The 19,888-nt window shown below is 41.8% G+C and overlaps 2 protein-coding genes and 1 long non-coding RNA gene across 5 annotated transcripts in view; all 3 read right to left on the bottom strand.

The window, feature by feature from the left end:
- Nucleotides 1–3,969, bottom strand: part of hectd1 (HECT domain containing 1) — a 66,342-nt gene extending 62,373 nt beyond the window's left edge. For all 3 annotated transcript variants that reach the window (XM_034159784.1, XM_034159785.1, XM_034159786.1), the window contains exon 1: nt 3,770–3,969. The gene's annotated coding sequence lies outside the window, so the exon portion shown is untranslated. The remainder of the gene's footprint in view (nt 1–3,769) is intronic.
- Nucleotides 3,970–12,660: 8,691 nt separating this feature from the next.
- heatr5a (HEAT repeat containing 5a) lies at nt 12,661–14,739 on the bottom strand. The gene is made up of 5 exons (XM_034195120.1): nt 14,656–14,739; nt 13,926–14,099; nt 13,204–13,360; nt 12,881–12,986; nt 12,661–12,693 (listed from the first exon to the last, which is right to left on the bottom strand). Exons 2-5 carry the CDS (start codon nt 14,008–14,010, stop codon nt 12,661–12,663), a joined length of 381 nt encoding a protein of 126 aa, XP_034051011.1. The 5' UTR covers nt 14,011–14,099; nt 14,656–14,739.
- A 180-nt stretch (nt 14,740–14,919) lies between these two features.
- LOC117532183 lies at nt 14,920–18,650 on the bottom strand. The gene is made up of 3 exons (XR_004566804.1): nt 18,501–18,650; nt 18,237–18,412; nt 14,920–15,021 (listed from the first exon to the last, which is right to left on the bottom strand). It is a non-coding gene; the product is annotated as an uncharacterized LOC117532183 (long non-coding RNA).
- Nucleotides 18,651–19,888: the final 1,238 nt, after the last annotated feature.

Here is a 19,888-nt window from a genome sequence, read left to right as displayed (position 1 = left end):
CTATGTAAATTGGCAACGAATGAAGAACAATTTACAGAACAATTATCTCCAATATCATAAGAACAAAATCAATGAGCCTTAAGAGATCTGTCGTAACGCAAAAGTAAATGTAATTTGTGAAAAATGCAAATAGTGTTGTAAACACTGTGACTATGCAAAAATTATACATACAAATGATACCTTTTCCATACAAATAATGTACAGTACAGAAATGTCCCACAACATGTTTGTCCGTCACATGTGTGACGGACGGACATTTTGTGGGATGGAAATGGTTCATCAGTTGTGGGGATTTGGCCACTTGAATTTTTTCCATGGATGTCATTATAAAGTATGTTTGTGGGTCTTCATCACACTTAGGTCAACATTTTTTTTAATCTTCCCACAGTGAGGAACAACATGTAGCGTTATGGACGGACACTGTGGGACGGAAAAAAATATGCCAAAATAAAAGGACTACAGTATCAATTTCCAAAAATCTAATGAAAAGTTTGTTTTGTCAACTCTTTCGATCAACCAATAGTGTTTGGGTACTTCCAGAAGTTTTAACATGTATTTTTTATCCACTAAATGCAAGGTGACCCGTGTGTAGAGTAAATTTTGGTGTTTTTGCATTATGCTTCATTGAAGAAAAACAGGATGTACCAGCCGTAATTGCCCCGAAAGTACCACGTCATATATCATTGGAAACTAGAAACAGTAAGGATGCTGTAAATATGATGTTTCGTAATGATTAATAGGTATACATCTTATTTCTGTCCAGCTGAATTTATATTATATCAAAGATTTTTGGGACATTTATTACAATACATGAGGACATCCCTAATCACCAAAACAATGTCTTAAATAAGGTTTTTCCTACTCCTGGATAAGTCTGTCATAGAGATCTAGGATCCAGTGACCATGTACAGATTTTATTTATGTCCAGAGATCAAGGATCCAGTGACCAATTTCATATTTATTTACCTTAAGACTCAATAAAATGTTGTTGACATAGAAAACCCGTAAAGGCTACATTTAGTACACAGAAAATTGACAGGAGGTACTGATAAGGGAATTGATAAAGAACCGGATCGATAAGCAGAATTGATAGGTAAAATCATAGGTAAAAAAGTTAATCTTCATGTTATAGTGGATTATCCCCCCCAGAAATATTTCTGAAATGTTAAGGTTTGTAGCCAAAAAAAAAAAAAAAAAGTATTTTGGGTCAGGCACACAAAATAATCCATAATTATCCAAGGACCAAAAAACTGTCACATGATCTCTTACTTGGCTCCCAGTTGGCTGCCTGATCTGGCTCAATGCCCAATCACTGCTCACAAAACTGAAGTGGTTCGGGACTCATTCAACCAGCTGGATAGCAGTAGACTGGAAACCAGACAGGGCAGTCGTCCTGGTTGTTACAGGGGTTCTGAGACATGTAGTCTGTTGATCTGCAAAAACAAACAAGTTTCTGAACTAATTTCTGCTTTTGAATTCCCATGGACCCCGAGGGGTTATTTTTTATGCAGCTAATTTTTGCATCAACTTTTTTGTCCTCAGTTTAGTCTGGCAAGAGTACAGATGTTTCTCCTATACTGAAACTGTTAACTCAACCCTGCTCATACAGAAATGTGTAGAGCAATCCTCGAGCAAGAAAAGTCTTAAAGGAATCTAACCAGGTTTCCATCTGCAGTCAGGTTAGGCAAGAGAGCGCTATCCACCTCATTTTCAGTGTGCACTCTGTTCCTTTTTAAATGAGCCATTTATAAAATGCCAGGTAATAGACACACAGTGAATAAATGTAACAGGTCACTGCTGCTCAACCCATAATGACCACATGGTGGTGAAACAAACCCATGACAGACGACTCTGGGTTTGGTTTCAGGTGCAGAAATACTGTTTCATGCTTTGACAATGCTGTCGAAACCCTGTTGGATCCACTAACTCCTCATCTGAAACTGGACAACCTGTCAGTCTGGGTCTCAAGGACAGATCCTCTTAGTAACAGATTAATCATCACAATTTAGGAGCTAGCATCCTGACTCCTCCCTCCTCAGACCATAGCTGTTGTGTTGACCTGTTTGGATCCCCACCTTTTGCCCCTCATCAACATTCTGTGCCCACTTCCTTTACTCAGGCAGAGGGTCCGCAAAAACAAAAGCCTTTCCTGTTGTATGGACTGAAGACTGCGGTTTTAAAGTCTGCTCTAATGCAAGAGAAGAATGGTTCCAAGTTTCTACAAAACCTGGACTCAATTAACTAGACTTCAAAAATCCACAAAGACAGATTTCTGAAAGGGAAGAGATGTCCAAAAATCAAAGGACACTTAAATAATACCTTTTTATAGCACAAGTATGAATGCCAACTCTCCACAATGACCTGTGGGCAACTTTCAAAAACCACAACAGACAACTACAGACTTTCTACCAGCGTCACCGCCGTTGGTACACAGTAAATATTTTCATCTTCACAATGTTTGACCTCACTGATAAAGACCACCTTATGCACACTTTGCTGCATATTCTTAATTCATCTTTACCTTCAGTTTAAGACTCAACTAGGTTAGACTGTCTTAAGATATTCTTTAGAACCAACCTCTTTCTATTTAGCTACATACTACTTAATCATGTTTATCATTTTAAACATGTTTATCATTGGTTTGAAAGTGCTGAAAACAAGAGCTACGTAAGATCATTTTGTTTCTGTGTCTCAACTGTCCAGGTGGTTTCCATAGTAGAGAAGCTTAAATCTTCGACTGGACTGGGTTGCTTGACGTGAGCAACCCAGTCCAGTCGAAGATTCAAGCTGCTCTACTAAGATCATTTTGGTTCAGAGCACTTTAAGCCATTTTTCAACATTTTCAAACTTTTCTCAAGTAAGGAGCAAATCATCTCATTTGAGAAATTGCAAAATGTCAACTGGTCAAAGTGAATTATCACTTTTCTATCAGTCGATTAGTTATTTCAGCAATAAATAAAACTATTGTGAAAAGTTTATACCAGTCTGTCCGGCTCACTTTACTTCCAGTAAATTAGAAAGTTAACAGCGAGCCTTCATCCAGCGGTGTCTCCGAGTTTCATCATCCTGACCGAGTCATGAGGCTCAAGATTCACTGGTTGTTTGTGGATAACATGTTCAATAAAATCATATATATATATATATATATATACATATATATATATATATATATATATATAGACACGGACAGACAGAGGGCACGTCCCCGTGGCTTTAACCCACAGATGGGGCAAATTAAACCCCGCTGTACATCTTTTCATACTGGTACACACCGTTCTACGGCCATTAGCTTCCCCAGCGACGCACTGGCGAAAAATCAGTGTTGTCGTACCGTACAAACATAACAATTTTTCAAAGGATGGAAACTGCACACAGAACGTCCGAGACAAAGGTTTCTGTTAGTTTTTAATCCGGATCAGAAAATCCCTAAGATAAAACCGGGTGAGCTGGCTGAGGCTAGCCAGCTAGCTGACGTTAGCACCACCTGGTTAGCTAACAGATGCGTCAAGTTTTTAAAAAAAATAAAGCTGTATTATCTCACGGACAGTTTATTTAACTCCACTGCCTAATCCAGACACTCACATTTTTATGCCAACTCACACGTTTTTAGGGCACGTTAAAACGCTCTTTCTGCGCTAGTCGTTGCCGCGGCCTAACTCTTCGTAAACAAGCCGCGAAGCTCGAGTTCTGGAAGAGGCGGGAGGCCGTTCGACATCTGCTGTACGACGACATCCAACAACGACCGTCCAAGTTCGGGTTAACCACTCACCGTTATTTGTTTCCAGCACAGCGACGATCAGCGGGGGTGTAAATTATGAGCTTCGGGGTTCCGCGAAGCGCAGAACCGAATACCGAAAAAGGCTTTAAATCAACGCCATCCCATCTTTGTTGATCGGAGCTAAAAGGTCAAAGTGGAGACGACAGACACCCAGCTACTGAAATGGAGCAGAGCTGAACGCACCACTGCTACGTTCACGGACCTTCACACAAGTCGGACATCTGACAAGTTCAGACAGAAAAATATATTTCGACAAATTCAAATAAATATCCAAATTTTACAAGAGCATAAATAAAAGCACAAAAAGAAAAGCTCTGAAGGATAAAGTTGCACTTTGGTAGAAATTAAATAGAATGAATGAAACTAATTTTAAAGCAGTCATATTAATCACACCTGGTGTTTCAAATTCATTCATAATTCATTTATTAGTGCGAAAAGTTTATACATAATGAATCAAAGCGCACATCACAGGTATCTAATATACGCTTAAATCACAGTATATAAACCAAGATAAAATCACGAAAAGATATTATTAAAGAGCGTGTTGGCTCCAGAACCCGCAGCGGGCTTAGAAAACTAATGGAAGACTGTTAGTTTCCTCATATAAATCTAAAAGTAAACCATTTTCAGCTCTTTTCAGTTATACAAATATGAAATTCTGTGCATGTTTGACTATAAAAGGTAAATTATGTAATTATATCACGATATTAAAACATGAACGTCATTCCCCCCGCCCCAAGGGAAAAAAACATATTGCAAGAACAAGACAATTTCAGAAAGTGAAAAGATTGTTAAAAGGACAAAAAAAAATTTAAAATACAAAATAACTTTAATATTGCAAGAAAATTAATTAAAAAACGCACAATTTTATGATAAACCAAAGTATTAAAGTATTTCATAAAACGTAATATTACAAAAACTACATGTTAGAAGAAAGTAAAATATGTCAGGGATTTAAAAGATAAATGTAATTAAAAATAAATACTCCAGAAAATGTAAAAAATAGATCTTCAAAGTGAACTTTGCCAACATTATTGCTCTTCACAATAGCGCCCCCTAGTGGCCATTTCTAGACTAGGGAAGTCTGGCGCTTTTTTTATTTAAAATTTTAAACTGTGTATTTTCCTTTTAGACTTGTGATTGATTATATGAGATCAAGAAACACAATGTAATCCCTTTCTTATAATAAAAAAAAAACTGCATGAATTTTTAAAAATTTATGCCTGAAAAACAGCCGCTTAACTTACAAACCCTCACCTCCTCCATCAACTTTTTCAAAAGAAAATTTAAAACCCGTTATCAATGGCCTTTGATCTTCACGGCAATCATAATATATATATATATATATATAATGAGATAATCCATATGGTTTTTGAAAAAAAATAATAAGGTCGGGTACTATATACACGGGGTCTATTAGAAAAGTATCCCACCTTATTATTTTTTTCAAAAACCATATGGATTTGAATCACGTGATTACATCAGACATGCTTGAACCTCGGGGCATGCGAGTTTTTTTTCACGCCTGTCGGTTACGTCATTCGCCTGGGGCAGTCTTGAGTGAGGAGTGGCCCACCCTCTCGTCGATTTTTTTCATTGTTTAGGAATGGCTCAGAGACTGCTGCTTTGTTGATCAAAATTTTTTCAAAACTGTAAGGCACAATGAGTGGACACCATTTGATAAATTCAGCTGGTTTTCGGTAAAAATTTTAACGGCTGATGAGAGATTTTGGTCTGGCAGTGTCGCCGTAAGGACGGCCCATGGTGCCTGACGGCGATCTACGCTTCGAGGCGGCAGCGTCTCGCCGTTTCAAGTTGAAAATTCCACATTTCAGGCTCTGTTGACCCAGTAAGTCGTCAGAGAACTTTCAGAAGAAGTCGGCATGAGGAGTTTATTCGGACATTCCATTGTTAACGGACATTTTGTAATGAAAGAACGTGCGGGCAGAGTCGCATGTCGGGCCGGACCCGACCGCGGGGGGTCGCGACAGGAAAACACCTCCGTTAGAAACCTTAACGGGCAAGTTGGAACATGCCCAAGCTGTTAAACAATTTCTCAGTTACTCACTTGTTGAAAGCCATCAAAAGCCGCCTGAATTTTACAAATTGGTTTTCAACACGGAGCTGTTTTTCCTGTCGCGGCGCACACAGATTCACCGAGTCGTCACGGGAAACGACTCGGCGAATTTGCGCGCACGTCTGTCATTACAAAATGTCCTTAAACAGTGGAATGTCGGCATAAACTCCTCATGCCGGCCTCTTCTGAATCTTCTCTGTTCTCTCACGTCCTGATGTGAATTAAGCCTTAAATTAGGATGTTTTTCAGGTCGAAACAGGCCGATGGCGCCTGGAAGCGCTGCGCGACGTCCCGCTCCGTGGGAAGTCCTTACACCGACAGAAACAACCCATAATCTCTCATCAGCCGTTTAAACGTTTCACCGAAAACCAGCTTAATTTCTCGAATAGTGTCCACTCGGATATTCCTCACAGGTCCAGAAAAAATTTTGATTAAAGCAACGCGCGCCGTCTCGAGCAGCGTGTGAAACAAAGGAATTCAGCTGAGAGGGCTGGACCACATCTCACTCAAGGCCTTCCCACAGGGAAATGACGTCACCGACACGCGTGAAAAAACTCACGCATGCGCCACGAGGGTTCAAGCATGATTGTTGTAATCGCACGTCATTCAAATCCATGTAGTTTTTTTTAAAAATAAAAAGGTAGGATACTTTTCTGATAGACCTCGTATATGAGACACATGCCACTTTATTAGGTACACCTGTTCAATTGCTTACCACAAATAGATAATCATCCAATCACATGGCAGCAACTCGATGTATTTAAGCATCTAAACATGGCGAAGACAACTTGCTGAAGTTCAGAGCATCAGAATAGGGAAGAAAGGAGATTTAAGTGAGTTTGAACAAGGCATGGTGGTTGGTGCCAGACGGGTTGGTCTGAGAATTTTATCAACTGCTGATCTACTGGGATTTTTTTAAAACACAACCATATCTAAGGTTTACAGAGAACGGTCTGAAAAAGAGAAGAAATCCAGTGAGTAGCAGTTGTGTGGACGAAAAGGCCTTGATGTCAGAGGAGAATCAGCAGACCGATTGAATGGGCCACTATGAACATCACTACCATGAACTTCATATAGTTCATGGTAGTTTGAGATGGTCATCAAAATACAAATAAGTTTTAATTCGTACCAAAGTGAGCTTGATCAAAAACTCATTCAAATCTGCCCTGATCTTATGAACGATTGTAGACTGTATATATACTTAAACTATAGAAAACTATTTCAGTCTGGCCTATAAGAGACATGGAATGTTTCTCTGACTGGACTCAAGAAGCAGAACCATGAAGGTTTTCTTTAAATGTTTCTTTTTATTCACATTTAGAAAACAAACATTCCCATAAACAACATTCGGTTAGATTCTGGCTAAACCTGATCTGGACTTTGTAGTGTTGTTAGACTAAAGTGCTGAGAATCAAAGTCTCCATAAAACATCCACAGTAAGAATATTTCAAGTCATTTTCTGTGATCCATCACCATAAAATCATCATTTTCTGACACTTATCTGGGTTGCGGTGGCAGCAGACTAAGTAGCTCAACCCACACTTCCCTATCCTCAGCCAGCATAAAGCAGTTCTGATTTGAAAAAGAAAAAAAAAATCCATCTGATTTAAAACAGTAATATGTCGGTGGCAATCAATAAAACTCAGATTACACCCAGTTTGATTAATCCGGCTCCAGGCCATATCACAATAAAAAAGGATCTTAGTGTTTCAGTTTCCACGGTTTCACTTCATTTGTCTGAAACTCAGGCTGAGCCGCAAGACAAAGAAACCACAATCAATATTCGCTGATCAAAACTGTTTAAAACATTTTAAAACAAACCAAGCTGCAGGAGAAAGTTTCATATCTACAGTTTTAAAAAGGCTCAAATGATTCTAAACTGAAGACATTCCGGAACATTCCCATTAAGGCCACAAAACACTTGTTACCCATTTTGAAGGTGAAAGGTCAAATGTTTGTGTTCTGAGGATTCACACTGCTTCAATCTCAAAGTTTGATGGATTTTGAGATGTTCTGAAGGACAATGTTTAAAAACACAAACAAGAACATCACAGAGGATCTGCTTCAGTCCCTCAATGCCTGGACTCTAAGTCCAGATTCCCGATCCAGCTGATCTCAGAGGGCCGATTGTGTTTGACTCTCAACCCACCACCTGATACTGAGATATGATTGTGTGTGTCTGCTCAGAGTTAATAGGTCCTCCTTTGAAGTCAGCCGGATCCAGGACTGGACCTGGATTCTTGAAGGGTTTTAAAGATATTCTTAACCCTCAGGACCATAACTGACCTAAAACTCTGAACCAGCACAATGTGTCAGCACCAGCTCAGTCCTCCGAGACCAGACAACCAGATTTGGATTCTGCACCTTCTGAAATTATTTTTTTTTTTAAACCACTGAAGCATCAAACTGAGGATCAGGCAGCTCACTGGAGATCTAAACCAAAGTGAGGAAAAGACATTTTGAACCATTGTGATCCAGTTCCAAATCGGTTCATCAAGCCGCAGTGATGAGCCGAGAATTTATAAATGTTCCATAAAGACAAACCTGCTCAACATAAAGACTGGGTTTTAAAAATATTAATTCTACAGCCAAGGCTTGGACCAGGATCCAGGACATCTTCATAAAGAAAGCCGACCAGCATCAGAGTCTGGAGTCAGGACGACCCGCCACACTCCAGACAGCAGGCTTAAATCCGCCATCTCACAGGAAGTTGGTCTTCAGCGTGATGCTGGGTGACGACCTTGGTGGGCTGCTGCGAGCAGAGAAGTTAATGCTGCTAGCTTTAGCTTTGAGATTTTCTTGGTTTCCTTTCATGGCGCGTGTAAGCGAGACTTCAGGTGAGGAGACGAGGTCATAAGAGATCGACGGATTGACAACAAACAAATCAAGACATGAAAATCACACAATATTCAGGCCCGCCCCTTGTTTGTTGGTCCACACCCAAAAGCATACACGCTTCTATTTCATCTTAAAACATTTTTTTTAATACAATTTACAAACATTTGTTTGTTAGTAAAACAATCAGAGCTGCTGGATCCTGGATGGCAACAGCCAGGCAGACAAAATGCTTGCAGCAAGAAGAAAAGTTGGCATGTCCTTGACCTTCTCCAGTCTCTGGGGTCCTCAACACTGAGGCACCTGCATGTTGGATCATGTCCAGAAAACACACTACACAGAATAAATGTGGTTGAAGATGTTCTCTCACAATGTCAGTAACCCTCTTCCTTGGAGTGTCACTAAGTAACTGTCATTGGACACAAAGTCCTTCCAGCTGGACCCAAGGATCCTCTAAAGAGACCTGGTATCAAAGACATCCAGTGTCACCTTAAGACACTTGTTAGAGTCCAAGTTTGACAACCAGACAGTCAACACCAGAACCCTAAGATTTAGACCACTGTTCTCCTGCAAAGATGTCAGCATTACCAAACACCTGATGTTTGACCACATGAGGTCTTTTTAAGGGTCTCTGGATCTCAAAGCAGAGGACACAAAGACATGAACATCCCTGCTAAAATCAGTGAATGTCTCTATAAGTTCAACACTTCGCCACAAACAGATACACTTTTGATGGACGGGTCCAAGAAGTCACTTCAGCCTGGATCTTAGTCTGGATCCAGGACCATCACAAACCCAGACCCTGTCATTCCTGATTCAGCTTCTCTGTAATCGGAGTATCCACTGATTTTGCAAAGATCACGGCATCGTCTGTGAAGTGAAGCTCAGTGAATGTTTTCTCGCCAACAAAAGCACCCGAGCCACTGGTTTTCACAACCCAATCCAACACCCAGTCCATACCCCGTCTATGCAAGCACTGAACAGTGTAGGAGCCAGAATACACCCCTGAGGAATACCAGTGTTGACTGGGGAAAACAAAGTATCTGCCTCTGTCCAGCACTCACAGTATCTGTGCACAAGCTGGCTACGATGTCCAATAACGTCTTGGGGATCCCACAAATTCTCAGGATGTCCTAGAGAATAATCCGATTAACGGAATAAAACACTTTGTAAAGTCAGCACAGGTTGCATAGAAGCACTACTGATCTTCACATTTTCATTCTGCAAGTACTCACAGGGCTAGAATACGGTCGATGGATAAGGTTCTTGTTTATAAATCAGACTGTTTTGGTCACTGAGCAGCAAGCAGCTGGAAGTGAATCCTGTTCAGAATAATCCTTACAAGGACAGAGAGCTGGATGATACCTCTGTAGTTGCATCAACAACTCAGATCTCTGCAGCTTTACTCACCCTCGGCTGTTATAATACGATGGTTAAAAATAAACAAATATCAAGACAAAAAAATTAAAAAGAAATTAAATTGTGAAGTTTTACCTGAAAACTGTAGAGTACTGTGGTCCAATACGCATTGAGATCCTTCAGCGCCTCCTCATGAAGAGACTGTGACACTGAGGGTGCAGAGCTGAGGGTGTTCTCATCTAGAAGGAAGAGATGAGGATGGGCAGCAATATGGCTGCCAGCTGAGGACCTGAAGGTCAAATGACAGAAAACAATGAAGAAAAAAGTGGAGCATTCTGTAAAACTCTACCTTTAACACACACACCACACACACACACACACACACACACACACACACACACACACACACCACACACACACACACACACACACACACACACACACACACACACACACACACACACACACACACACACAGTCCCCTGCCTCTCGCCCAGTGACAGATGAGATAGGTTCCAGGCCCCCAAGATCCTTAATTGAACAAGCAAGTTAAGAAAATGAAATGATGGATGATGTCCATAGGTTAATTTATTTTCCCCTATTTTTACTTAATGTTGTATATATTGCACTTTGAGCTCAGAGAAATGTATTTTTTTTTGTGATGGACACTTTTCAAATCTGAATGACAAAGTTCACATTGACTAATGCACCATGAAACTGAATGTCAACCACCATAAAAAGAACAAGATGATTAGAATGGAGAAGGACATACTGGGTCTCACCGTACCAGTGAAATTAACAAACTCATGCTCTCAAACTGAAAGACCACAATTGATTAAAAAGCTGGGAATATATCCTTGATAATACTTAGCACTCCACTTGTCTGGACTGTGTGAGACAAGAAGACAGCAACAGGAGGACAGCTAAGCTAAGGTAAAGCCAACTATAATGTTTCAAAGACATATAGGAAGCTATAAGCTTCTGGATGCAAAGGCAGTGTCTGCACTGTAAATAAATAATGCATAGATTAAATTTGTTTTGCTTCTTGTTGAATGAAGCAATAGCACCATGGTTCAAAAATACGAGGTCTGTTAGAAAAGTATCCAACCTTTATTTTTTTAAAAACCTGATGGATTTGAATCACGTGTGCTTGCATGAGCAACCTTGAAACTTTGTGCGCATGCAGTGATTTTTTTCACGCCTGTCGGTTGCGTCATTTGCTTGTAAGGCAGCCTTTGTGTGAGGAGGGTGAAGTCTCTTGTCGTTTTTTTCTTGCAAGGAAATGGCGGAATGACTGGAAGCAGCGCGACTGCATCAAATTTTGCCACAAACTGGGCGACAGCCAGGTGGAACCATTCGGATTATTCAGGATGGCTTTCGGTGACGATCCTCTGGGCACACACAGATTAAGGAGTGGTACAACCGGTTAAAGACGGCCGCACAACGGTGGAAGGGCCGCGCCGCGCCTCCAATCGGCATCAACACGCTGAAACGACCGGATCATTTCTAAAGTGAACGCTGTGGTGATGTGGGACTGTCATGTGATTATCCGAGAAAGTGCGGGAAGAGGTGGACATCAGCACTTTTTCAGCACATTCCACTGTGAAAGAGATTTTGCCATGAAAAGAGTGGCGGCGAAATTCATCGGCACGAAGCTGATGGCACAGCAAAAGCGCTACCGTGTTGAAGCCTTACAGGACATGTAACATGCCTGACATGTCCAGTTTGTCCACAATTTCTCAGATAGTCACACGACTGAAAAGCCACCGAAAGCCGTCTGAATAATTTGAATGGTTTCACCTGGCTATTGCCCAGTTTCTGGCAAAATTTGATGCAGTCGCGCTGCTCCCAGTTGTTCCGCCATTTCCTTGCAAAGGAAAAAACAATGAGAGACTCCACCCATCCTCACACAAAGGCTGCTTACAAGCAAATGACGCAACCGACAGGCGTGAAAAAAAAAAAAAAAAAAAAAAAAAAAAAAAAAAATCACACGTGCACGAAGGTTCAGCGTTGGCTCATGCAAGCACACGATTCAAATCCATCAGGTTTTTGAAAAAAATAAAAAAAAAGGTCGGATACTTTTCTAACAGACCTCGTAAATGTGAGTTATAGAATGGTGTGACTTATATATATATATTTTTTTATCTCATCATGACGCATTTTTGGACAGCTGTGACTAATACTCTTGTGCAACTTATAGTATGAAAATACGCTACAATTTATTTTTGTACCTGAGTAGGGTAAAGTATCTATAAATTGACAAGGCAGAGGAGCCTGTCAATCAAGCAGCACTTGTTCTTGCTATCTTTCTGCCATCATTAGCTGTTAAGATGTTCCATCATGATTATCTCTTGCTCTGTTGGACTCACGATGCGACTCCGCAGCAGCCTTGGACCAGAGCCTCCATGGCACGGACTCCCTCTATGACTCCCAGAAGCTTCCTGTGGATCTGAGGACGACTCCTCTGACCTCTGAAGGGGACACACATCACATCAGTCATGTGCAAGTTTAAAGTGCCAACCTTTGATCCTGACACATTTGAAAATAACTATAAAGAACAGACGGCATCCTCAAATAAGCTTTCTGTCCACGTGTCTGTGAACTCTGACAATCAGACTTTAACTAATGACAGAACCTCAGGAGTCTGAATATTAAAGATCAAAGTCAGATTGGGTTGACATGCATGAAGGGGTGGAGCTAGCACATTTACATTATTTAATTTTCTCTGTGAAGCAGTTTATAGTGTTTTGTTTTTTTTGTTTTTTTAAACGAGTCAGTCTTTATTGGGTTTATAAAATGTTTAGATCTGGCTGTGAGTTGTGGAGACTCACCTGGAGGAATCGAACCAGCTGCGCGCCGAGGGCCTTGATGTACATGATGGCGACATCTGACTGAGTCTGAAACACTGATGTGAGCAGCTGGAAACACCGAATCACAACCGTAACACAAAAACTGTTTCATTCTTCTTTCCACTAAAACGAGAGTTTATGAATGTAACTACTGATCTATGAGTTCGGATAAACACAGGAGGCGCTTATGGAACATCTGGATATGCAGCACATGCATGTGAAGAGGCTGCGATCTGAGACCTACAGAGCCATGGAAATGACCTGGGTGAGGAAAGAAGAACTGATGAAGAGGCTTCTTGGTACTGACCGCTGGGTCTTTGGCGTCATTGCTGGTGGAGAAGCGCTGCAGAACGAGCGTGTGCAGGGGCTCCACGGCGCAGACATCCGGTCCAGCAGCACAACAGGAAGGATGGTCAGAGCAGTGAGGAGGCTGACGTGATCCACAACGCAGCCAGAGTTCCTCTGAGGACACAAGAACCACACCCTTGTAGAACTACAACACCTTCAATAATCTCTCAATTAGTGTTTCAGTTAATTAACAGTTTAATGTACAGAATGACAGAATATCATTTTTAAAATAGCCAGAACAGTCTTATCTAAAAGACAAGTTCAATCTAGTTCATTATTGGTGCACAGCTGTTTAAAACCAGTTTCAAAACTTATTAATGTCATGATTAACTGGTTTAAAGACTGTTATCAAACCCTGGTTTTCAGCCTCAAAATCTGTTTTTGTTTTGTCCGCTTTTTACAATTTCTAAACAAAATACAGTTCTAAAGGCGTGGTCGCTATAAAGCACCTTTGTCCTTAGTTTTGGGAATTAAAACCTTTTTTAAAAAAATATAAATTAGATTAAAGCCAATTTAAAGAATGAACTGGTTCCATACTCCTGACCTTTAGACTCATTGAAGGTTATAGGTTTCAAGTCTAAATCTGTTGTCTTTGCTGTAGAACATTTTGAAACCAGTTGAAAACGTTCTGTAAAATAAAAATGAAAGGATGTTAGATTTAAGTTAAAACAAGGATTACCGCTTTCCCACAGGCCCAGCAGCGTTTTGAGCGCAGAGCGGAGCAGCAGCTTCCAGGCTCCACGGCTCTTCTCCTGCCGGCTCATTGGACACGAAAGGACAACCTTAAGCACCTGCAGAGCCGCTTGACTCACCACTGCCAGCCCAGCCCCACCCACCGCGGCGTCTGGGACACCTGGAACAGTAAAGCCACAGCAGAGGAGGAGGAGGGGCTGGTTTGAGCTTTGTGATGTAACAAGGACTTTTAAAAATACATTTCACGGGGCTTCATCACCGGACTGACACTATCAGACAAAGTAAAAATGGGAAGAGCATTGATATAGACGCCCCAGTGTTTTGAACAGTGGCTTCACATAAGCTCCTCCCTCCAAACGCCCTTACCATCAGTGCTGGACCCGCCTCCTACACACTTTGAAACTACAGCTGCTGCCTTATATAAATAAAATTTCTGCTTCTGTCAACTGACAAACAAACAAACTCCTCCACTAATGGAGGTCCTCTGTATTTATTCCTGTGGTAGTTTTTAAACTGAAGGGTTAAACCTCATCTGACCGGATTAATGTACAAGACATCAGGGGACTCTTGGTTCATGTAGTGTACAGAGCACGAATTAATGACAAACACTTTTAAAGCAAATGTTAACAGATTAACAGCAGAACATCTCAAACAAAACGTGACAGTTTCTCTTCCTGTCTGTCCACTACCGCCGCTAAAGGTGAGAGTGTCACTACCGCTGTGTGAGCGGGCTGCGTGGACCAGTTCTCATGAAGACTCCCAGCAGGAGGTAGAGGACAGTGGGGAGGATGGACACATGCTGCAGCTGAACAATCAAAGACATTCACCATCTGAAAATCAGCTGCTGTCAGAGTTTAACGAGTAGAGAAAAGACGTCTCAGAGTTGTAAATGTCCACAGCCAGAAGAGGGAGGTGCTCTTTTCATCCAGGATGATCAGTGTGGTTCAGGGAATCTGAACATACACTGCGGGCAGGTCTTACCTTCGGGGGAGCAGACGGAAGGCAGCTCGGCGAGAACACATAAAGCTGAAGCCACCAGGTGACAGTCGCTGTCAGTCAAACTCAGACTGATGTTTCAGGACCTGAACACACCCCACACACACAAAGTCATGAAGTACTCCTCTTTCAGTATCCTCTTTTTAAACCTTTCACTTTTCATCCTCCTTTTCGCTTCTTCCCAAAACAGCTGGAACAGGTTGTGCACGCCTTGATCACGTCTCGTTTAGACTACTGCAATTCTCTGTATGTTGGTCTTAATGTCATCTCTGCATCGCCTCCAGATGGTGCAAAATGCAGCTGCACGTCTGCTCACTGGAGCCAAACGGCACCAACACATTTCTCCTGTTTTATCTTCACTGCACTGGTTACCTGTTGCTTTTAGAATTGATTTTAAGATTTTGTTGCTTGTTTTAAATCAATTCATGGTCAAGCCCCATTCTATTTATCTGATATGCTGTCATTGCACACTCCAGGAAGAGCTCTGCGCTCCGTGGACCAGAGTTTACTGGTCTGTCCCAGGTCTAAGATGAAGACCAGGGGAGACAGAGCCTTTGCTGTTGCAGGGCCCAAGCTCTGGAACTCTCTGCCATTGAATGTCTGACTGGCTCCTTCAATTGACTCTTTTAAGACTCTTTTAAAGACACATCTTGTTGCACTGGCTTTTAACACAAGATGAGCTGAATACTGCCACATCTTTTATTGTCTTGTTGATTATTTTGTTCTTGTATTTAATTAATATAATTTAATTCCTTTTATTGTACAGCACTTTGGGGCAGTGTTGACTGTTTGTAAATGTGCTTTATAAATAAATCTGACCTTGACCTTCTTCCTCAATCTAAGTTTTCTCCGAGACTCATGTTTAACTGGAGGATTATAAAGTGGAATTGGCTTGGAGAACAGGTCAGGTGTGGGAGCTATGCACTCACTGCATCAACCACACTACAGAACCACATTAGTTCACCTGGATGGCAACCACCCAGGCAGACAACCAGTCCACTGTCCACCTGTCCAAAGTAACCATCTATCTGCTGCAGCCAGGTGACACGTAGGTGTGTCCTTGACCTTCTCCAACTACTGGGGTCCTCAGCACTGCGTGGTGGATCATGTCCAGAGAAACAAACATGGACATAATGTCAAAGCTGATGTTCCCTCACAATGCACGTGATCCTCCTGATTTGAATATCACTTGAATTCATTTGACATAAAATCTTCCAGCAGGAAACAAGGATCCTCCAAAGAAAACCCTGGTATCAAAGACATCTTGAGGTCACTTGATAGTTCCAACGTCTCACAACCGCAGTAGAATGACAAGGATTTTCTCAAAAAGAAAACGTGAAATTTCAGCTACAGTTTGACTGTAGGCACGTCAGGGACATTATGACCCAGTCACATGGATACGACGATTCTTGAACAAAGGGACCAGGTAACAAAAGGTCACAATTCTTTGAGGAAAAGGTGGATGAACGAGCTTTATCACCAAATAGCCTGCGAAGCAAGAGCGCAAAAGGGACTAAAGAGGAACTAAATGAAACCGAAGCTAACGTGTGATCTCGACGCTTTAAATGAAATGCGCCCTGGAGCCACTGCTGGAGCAGTGTGTGTCTGCATCTCAGGTCCAGGACTCGGCACTGGAACGGAGCTCATAGCACCTGAGACCTGGAGAAACTGCAAACAGAAGCTGTGGAGATCTGTGTGCACGTCGGTGGACCCACCTGCTCTGCGTTCCCTCGTCCAAAACAAAAGAGGCTTCATCTCATCATCAGAATCCTTATTGTTGATGACATGCTGCGGGCCTCCTTCTTTGCTCCAATTAAACAAAAAAAAAACACTCTGGTGTGCTTTGGTCACTGCTGTATCACTGTATTATGTTACTAAGCCATATATATTAATTTATAACAAAAAACTGTCAAAAGAAGGAATAAATGAGTGTAAAGATGATTGAATATATTAGAGCAGTAAACTGATCAGTCCGTGAACACAGTGCCATTGACCTCCAGCTGGTTTATTTCTACCAGCTGCAGCTGATCCACAATGTGAATTCTGCCTTCCAGAACAACTCTTTATATAATCATTTGAATTATCTACCTGTTGCCACATGTACAGAAGGGCTGGATGGTCATTCCTACACTCATATTGTTTAATTTAATAAAAAATAATAAGCACACGCAGGAGCTGCTGCTGCAGCGTTCATGTACTGTCGGGACATTACACAACTTTTTGGTTGTTTCAAATTCAGCAGTTGCTTGTGGCAAAATAATTAATTGTATCCACACAAAAGATGCACTCTGGCCTATATAAGGTGTTCTGAGCCCACTGAAGCTGACCACCCAGATTAAGAAAAAAAAAAATCCAAGCAAAACAGGCTGAGTTTGCCCTGTAATTTCAACAGTACATGAAGCAGCAGCAGCAGCACTCAGAATGGCTTCTGCACTGTGTGAAAACATTCAGCTGGTCGAACAAAGTCAAACTAAATGCTAACGTTACAAAAACTAAGCAAACGATTAAAAAATGTCAAGAACGACAGCAAAATGAAATAAAGACGAATTGAGGTTTTCGTTACCCTTCGTTCAAATTTTTTCAACAGTTTAAAATCCTGACGAAGCGACCGCTACAGGAACGAAGCTGAGTGAAGGTTAAACGATGTCAATGAAAGTCCAGATTTCTTGTTCGTTAGGGCTTCGTTGCCCTTTGTTAAGTGCAGTGTGACTGGGCCATAAGTCTTGATTTGATGTTTTCTTGCATGAAAATCCTTCTCTGTACCAACATGAAGCTGTAGAACTGGTGACGGAAAGCAAAAAAAGTTACATGCTGCACAAATTCTCCGATCACAGCCACGGAAGCCTGTAACTCCTTCAGATTTGCCTGGGTGTCTTGGTGGCTTCCCTCACTAGCATGGTCACTCAATTTTTGAGAACTGCCCCTCTAGGCATATTTACCATACAGTTTGTATTTCTTAATGATTGACGGTAAGTAAAGTAAAAAAAGTTCATGAAAATGTTCATGTATTCTGTCCCCTTACTTGTCGATGGAAAAGAGGCTGAGGAGTAATGAGTTGTGTGAACAATAATCCTCATATTTAATCTGTCCAAATACCTATGGCTTTTGGAAATGGAGTTACTGTGTATAAAAATGTCCATAATCGAAAATGAGTATGTGATAATTTGTTAAATCGTGGGCATTAAAGCTGAAAGTTCAACATGAGCAGAACATCTGCCTCATTTCATTTCACCACCATTGTAGTAATAAACTTCGTAGTTTGAATGTCAGTTTCTTTTTGAAGCTTCCCCTCACATCATACCCATTTGGACTGTTTTCCAGCCAGTTTGGGACTGAGCTGTGGAAGTTTCCGGACCAGCACACACAGGCAGAGTTCCAGTGCTCCAAAGACTATAGAGTGTCCTGGAACCAAGCCGCCAGTGTCCCGCCCCTCACCAAACTCAGGCAGCGTCTCCTTCTCTTCTGCACCGTCATCCACTGTGGAGGATAAAAGTGTTAGGGACCAAACAGTGAATCCCCGCATGTCAGTATGTGTGGTGTTCCCGTTGTGTGGTGTGCTCTTCACCCTCGGCGCTGTGGCGTTTCTCTCTGATGTGCTCCTGGGCTGCAGCCACAATCTGACGCAGCAAATCCAACACAGCGAGGTGAACAGATGACGACTCTCTGGTCACCATTAGCCTGTGGAGAACACTGAGCAGCTCCACACTGAGAGCCTGAGAGAGACAGAAAAAATACTAAGCGCAACCAGGTGTTCAGTTACAAGTCTGGAGTTTCCAAATCAGTGTCTCCCCTTAAACATGTCAACATACAGTGCATTCAGAAAGTATTCACATTGCTTCAGTTTTTCCACATTTTATGTTACAGCCTTATTCCAAAATGGAGTAAATTCATTTTCCCCCTCAAAATTCTATTCACAACACCCCATAATGACAACTTTAAAAAGTTTTTCGTTTGTTGGTTTTTTTTTTTGTTGCAAATTTATTAAAACTAAAAAGAAATCACATGTACATAAGTATTCACCCCTTTGCTCAATACTTTGTTGATGCACCTTTGGCAGCAATTACAGCCTCAAGTCTTCTTGAATATGATGCCACAAGCTTGGTGCACCTATCTTTGGGCAGTTTGGTCCATTCCTCTTTGCAGCCCCTCTCAAGCCCATCAGGTTGGATGGGGAGCGTCGGTGCGCAGCCATTTCCAGATCTCTATAGAGATGGTCAATCAAATTTAGGTCTGGGCTCTGGCTGGGCCACTCAAGGACATTCACAGAGTTGTCCTGAAGGCACTCCTTTGATATCTTGGATGTGTGCTTTGGGTTATTGTCCTGGTGAAGATGAACCGTTGCCCCAGTCTGAGGTCAAGAGCGCTCTACAGCAGGTTTTCATCCAGGATGTCTCTGTACATTGCTGCATTCATCTTTCCCCTCAATCCTGACGAGTCTCCCAGTTCCTGCTGCTGAAAACATCCCCACAGCATGATGCTGCCACCACCATTCTTCACTGTAGGGATGGTGCCTGGTTTCCTCCAAACATGACGTCTGGGATTCCCGCCAAAAAGTTCAATCTTTGTCTCATCTAACCACAGAATTTGTTTCTCATGGTCTGAGAGTCCTTCAGGTGCCTTTTGGTAAACTCCAGGTGGGCTGCCATGTGTCTTTTACTAAGGACTGGCTTCCATCTGGCCATTCTACCATACAGGCCTGATTGGTGGATTGCTGCAGAGATGGTTTGTCCTTCTGGAAGGATCTCCTCTCTCCACAGAGGAATGCTGGAGCTTTGACAGAGTGACCATCAGGTTTTTCTCCCTGACTAAGGCTTCTCCCCCGATCACTCAGTTTAGATGGCGGCCAGCTCTAGGAAGAGCCTGGTGGATCTGAAAGCCTTCCATTTACTTATGATGGAGGCCACGTTCAATGGGACCTTCAAAGCAGCAGAAATCTTTCTGCACCCTTCCCCA

This window comes from Thalassophryne amazonica, chromosome 19, assembly GCF_902500255.1.
Source record: "Thalassophryne amazonica chromosome 19, fThaAma1.1, whole genome shotgun sequence".
In the NCBI taxonomy this organism is placed as follows: Eukaryota; Metazoa; Chordata; class Actinopteri; order Batrachoidiformes; family Batrachoididae; genus Thalassophryne; species Thalassophryne amazonica.
Note: the sequence above shows the minus strand (reverse complement) of the source record. Positions and strands in the feature narration are given on the sequence as shown.